The following is a 5,070-nucleotide window of genomic DNA, read 5'->3' as shown; positions in this document are numbered from 1 at the left end:
GAGAAAGCTACAAAATAGATTCATCCTCTAAATACCTGAGACAAGCTGAAGAGCTATGGGATTAGGCTGGGGTGATGTCCTTAGAGGAGCTTTCTACCCAAAGAAAAAGGCTCAACAGAGCCTTACATTATTATACCTTAGCAAGTTAACACCATGCTATCAAAAGTATTATAGCTTAATTAAATTAGATAATTAATATAAGTACAAAAAGTAGAGTCTGGCTGATAGTAAATATTAAAATGTGTTATTAGTACTAGTACTACTACTTTTACTATTTTATTGTTTGTGGTAGTGATCATGTTTAATGACTGAGACTGAAACAGAAACTCTCATTGCACCATTGTTGGGTTCTTCCCACTTCTCACTTCCACATTCCATCATTTAATCCACGCTCCTCATTCTCTCCAATTGCCCACAATGAAGTGACTCAATACTGGATCACTGATAGAATTTATCTTCCCAAGCACACTGTGGGCCTGTGGGCTGCAGTAAAGGGAGGCGTGTCCCTTCAGACAGGGAACTCGCAGACTGCCAAAAAGGAGGAGGAACAGGGAGTATCATTCCACCTGCCATTTTTCAGGAGTACTGTACAATCTTCCCCAGGGCCAGCATCATTGGGCTCACCGTCGTTCCAGTTCGTGTAGGTGACTCTATTTCCTGTCAGATCCACAAACTGGCCTTCTGTCTTCTTATCTGTGATGCCCAGGAAGGCCTCTTCCTTGACTAGATTCTGGATGGCCGTGTTCTCTTCAGCATTTCTGGGGGTGGCCACAGAGCCCTGCAATTGGGCACATAGAGCCTTCACTCTGTCAAAGGTCATCTCTTCACCGTTGGTCAAGAAGATCTTCTGCCCAACTTGTTTGCCCAGAGAGAAGGTCAGCCCTAAAATGTGAAAAAGTGGGTGACCCTGGATTATCTTTAAGCCCAGCTCAAGGTATTTCTCAAAATAAAGTCTTCTAGAGTAGAATTGCCAGATAAAATATAGTATGTCCAGTTAAATTTAAATTTCAGATAAAGAATGATTTTTTTTAGTATAAGTATCTCCCATATAATTTGGGGGCCATATTTATATTTAAGAAAATGCTTTTTACATGAAATTCAAATTTAACTGGTATTCTGTCTTATTATTTGTCAACTATGGCAACCCAAATGTGAAGAGACAAACTGGCACAAAGGCCTTTGTCCTTTTGGATGAGAATTCTAGAACACATATAACTTGGAATTCTGAATTACACTCCACTATTAACTTGAGACTAAATGAAAATGTCGGAAAGTATTTTCCCCAGGCCAGAAGGAACAAGGTAGGCCCGATGGCCAGGTCTTAACAGCAGCACACTAAAGGGGCCTGGTTTCTGTTTTCAGTGAGCAAATATTAGAGGGATCAGGGTCTCTGAAGTCAGACTGACTTCAATTTAGCTCCGTGCATTTGAGTAAGTCATTTAACCTCTTTGTCTCCATTTCCACCAAAATGGTGTTGGGAAGATTTCATGAGATCAGAATATAAGCAATGCATTCAATAAGCATTTGTTGCCTTCTACCTTTCCCCAACTTCAAGCCACCTGGAGAGTAAGAGAGAAAGCTTACACTGGTTGATACGATCCAGTTTTAACCGCAGAGCTTCTCTTTCTGAAGCAGCCACCCTACAATCACAATCTAGAAAATTAAAACAGAGTGAAGGAGCATTGTTGAAAAGTGGGTGCCATAACTGTACACAGAAGGGGGTGGGGTAACTTTTTCAAACTGAAGAAAATGTACTTTCTTTTACATCGATAGTTATACTTTGAAGGAAAATGAAAAATACCGAGAAACAAAAAGAAGGAAAAATCTCTATTTCCACCCAGCCCCACACATCACTGTACCTATTTACTGTCTCCAAAGACATTTTATGCAACAGACATATCATATGCACACACCTAGACTTCAGGATTACCTAGTAATCCATAGACCAAGTTCTTTATTAATTTTTTTTCCCAAATAAATTGTTCTATGAAGGCAAAAAGAAATCTCTTCAGGTATTTTGAGCTGGTGGATACTGACTAAAAAGATTGCAGGGTTTTACCTTTGGGAAGGTTTTGTTTTTATTGCTTTTCTTTCCCCCTGAGTTTGTTCTGTTAGTCAGGAAACCAAGATCTGTGTGAGTTGCCCATTATCCTAGCGGGGAGGGCATGAGGCAAGCCTCGTGTAGCAGATGGCCAACATGGCCTCAATGTGGTACAGCTTCTCTCATGAAGAAATAGAGTCCATTTCCCCACTTATTGAATCTGGGCTGGCCTTGTGGCTTGTTTTGACCAATACAAGGTGGCAGAAATGATAATGTATGTGTTCTGAGCCTTCAGGAGGCTCAATTACCCTTGTCACTCCAGCTAACATTCAAACAACAGCCAAATATGTGAGCGAGACCATGGGCCATCGGTTGACCACAGACACATGAGTAAGCCCAGCTGAAACCAGCAGAGAAATCACTTGGCTGACTCACAGCATTGTGATTTAAATAAATGCCTGTGTTTTTAAGCTACTAAGTTTGTGTTGGTTTCTTATGAAGTAAAATATAACTGACATACCATGGCTATATGCTTTTGTGAAAAGCAACATAAGAAGCCCACACTCAGATGGCCTCCATTCTCCCTCTGGGACCAGGGCCTCACATTGGATGGTTCAGCTGAAGGAGAACCCAGGCTCGGCTCCTTCAAGAGGTGCCTGATGAGGGAGTTGGACCGATAGGTTTGTCAATCTACACACAGGCACTGATAGAAATTCCCTGAGGCTCTAATAATGGAGACAGGGCTGAGGGCACAAGGTCAGGAAACAAATTTGGGCATCTTCCTGTGAAGGGTCACCTCCCACCAGGTACTCAAGGTCTCAGAACCCTGGGTGCCCTCAGCTCAGACCTCGCTGGGGTGAGCTCCTTACCTGGACTTTTTCCAGGGTCTCCTTTTTGACCCTTTGCTCCTGGTAACCCAGGGGGCCCTGAGTTTCCTGGAGGCCCGAGCTTTCCAGGAGGGCCCTGCAAGCCTCTGAGCCCTTGGCCTGTTAGGAGACAAAGGAAAATTGCCTTAGTGTCTGTGTTCTTGCTCTCTTTCTCCCCAGTTAAACACCCAATCCCATCCCAGGAGACTGACCAGACCTTGACCCGGGCTAAACTATCTGAGCCACTGCTTCCTATGACCCAGAGAAGACAAATTCCTCCTGTGTCCCATGGGATGTCCTGGCCTGTGAGCCACTTTCCTGGACAGGCAAGACAACCACTTGTCACAAAGTACGGTGTGGAATTCTGGGATTCCAGAGAATCAGAGCTGTTTTGAGTTACAACATGTAGTTGAGAAAAATACAGTCTACCTGCATACCACATTACTCTCCTCGTATCTCCGGGCAGTTTCCTCTGGAAGGTAAAGAATTGCAGAGACAGAGCAGCCCAACCTGTACCTGGTTCTCCCTTTTCTCCCTTGGTGCCATCGCGTCCGTCTTTGCCTGGGAAGCCGTTTATGCCTGGAGTACCACAGGCAATCACAGGGCAGGTCTTTTGGATGTCCTCAGAGGTTACAATTTCTGAGTAACATGCTGCCACCACACTCAGGAGAAGGAGAGGGAGGGATGGAAACAGGGACATGGTCCTCACCTTGGTGTGGGGAAAGTTGAAGAAGATTATCTCAGCTTGCTCGGTTAATCAATACATATTTACCAAACATGCCCTCTGTCCTATAACCTGGGCACAGGGCACACACAGGCTATGTAGAAATAAATGACCCAAGCCTGGCCTCCAGACTGGGGATTCAGAAAAGTAAATATTCCTTGTGACATTGTGTGATTAGTACTTTAACAAAGGTAGGCATAAGAACATGCAGTGGGGGCCCCAGGGAGGAGGTCACCTGTCCCCTGGCCTCCGGGGTTGCTGCTGCATGGCTGTGGGTATGCTCCCCCTGGCATGCGAACAGCTGGGACCACACATCGCCAGCTCATTCATGTTGTTGGCTTAGGGAATGGTAATGAGTGGAGACCTAGGTGTCAGTAGGATCTCCCTCTTTCCGCCACCTCTCCTTTGAGCCCAGCAGCTATCTGAATGCCATCTTTTATCTGGCCTGATGATTTCCCTCCAGGGCTAGTTAACTATCGTTTGCTCAGTGGCTGACCCTAAGCTGCAGGTTGGTGATTCAGAGAAGGTCTTGACTTTAGATCAAGATATCGACTAGTCACTAACACAGCCCAGAATTAACCTGAGTCTGCTTCCTCTTGGCATTTTATTTCCCACAGCAAGACAGGCTTGCCAGGGTAAGCATTTTCTCTGGAAACTTCTCACTCCCTTGGCCCTGGCAGGGTGCTACATCCCTCTCTGCTTCCTGGCAGGAATTCCCTGTGTTCTGGGAGTCAAAATCACTGGCTATTAGACAATCTGCCTTGAATCTCCCACCCGTTTCTAACTCTTAACATTCCATCTGTCCTTCCAAGCTTTCTTCTAGTTGTTGCTGCCTAAGAAAGCTGAGTAGCCCGGCCCTATGGATCTAATCCTCCAAGGCTCCTTTTGAAAACAAAGGCAGACTCCTTTGCAAATGGTCAGGTAATTGAGGAAAGTCACAGGTGCCCCAGCTCAGGCAGAGAAAAGAACACCCTCAACCTGATTTCTGCCCGCCATCCCCCTTCCCCCACCCCTAGAAAGCCTCCTCCAGGCCTCCAGAGTCAAGTGAAGTCCTCAGACTCTTGATCCAGGAACCCACATTCGTTCACTAGAAATGACTTACTGGGGCTTCTGCAGAGCAGCAATTCGGCAGCAAGGAAGCTGGCTCTCTAGCCTGGGACTCGGGCAGATGCCTCGGCATGAGGGAGGAGGCTGGGCTCAGCTACATAGGGCCCAAACAAGTTTGTCAACAGAGATAGCCCAGGCCTGGCCTTCAACCCCAGATTAATAAACAACACTTAGGCCTGCATGAAATTCTTCTTAGCAGCCTCCAGCACAGTGGTAGGCAGCTGTCTGCTTCAACACAGCACAATTCCACCTTCAATTGCCATCCATTCGGCAATTCTCATTGCTGAGCTACCCATAAGTAGGTTCACCTGGTTAGTCATGTCAAGACCCTT

The 5,070-nt window shown here is 45.7% G+C and overlaps 1 protein-coding gene across 1 annotated transcript; it reads right to left on the bottom strand.

The window, feature by feature from the left end:
• Nucleotides 1–223: 223 nt before the first annotated feature.
• On the bottom strand, nt 224–4,814 carry MBL2 (mannose binding lectin 2). Its single transcript, XM_069459947.1, has 5 exons — nt 4,734–4,814; nt 3,424–3,616; nt 2,911–3,027; nt 1,585–1,653; nt 224–882 (listed from the first exon to the last, which is right to left on the bottom strand). The coding sequence occupies exons 1-5, from the start codon at nt 4,809–4,811 to the stop codon at nt 509–511; spliced, it is 831 nt and encodes a 276-aa protein (XP_069316048.1). The 5' UTR covers nt 4,812–4,814; the 3' UTR covers nt 224–508.
• Nucleotides 4,815–5,070: the final 256 nt, after the last annotated feature.

Source organism: Eulemur rufifrons, chromosome 28 (assembly GCF_041146395.1).
Source record: "Eulemur rufifrons isolate Redbay chromosome 28, OSU_ERuf_1, whole genome shotgun sequence".
NCBI classification, from domain to species: Eukaryota; Metazoa; Chordata; class Mammalia; order Primates; family Lemuridae; genus Eulemur; species Eulemur rufifrons.
This window is presented reverse-complemented; position numbering and strand designations above follow the sequence as displayed.

Coding starts and splice junctions, on each gene's coding strand:
- MBL2 (XM_069459947.1), bottom strand. CDS start 4,811: ATGCCGAGGCATCTGCCCGAGTCCCAGGCTAGAGAGCCAGCTTCCTTG. Junction 3,617..4,733: donor GCTGCTCTGCAGAAGCCCCA/GTAAGTCATTTC, acceptor CCCCACACCAAG/GTGAGGACCATGTCCCTGTT. Junction 3,028..3,423: donor GGGAGAAAAGGGAGAACCAG/GTACAGGTTGGG, acceptor GTCTCCTAACAG/GCCAAGGGCTCAGAGGCTTG.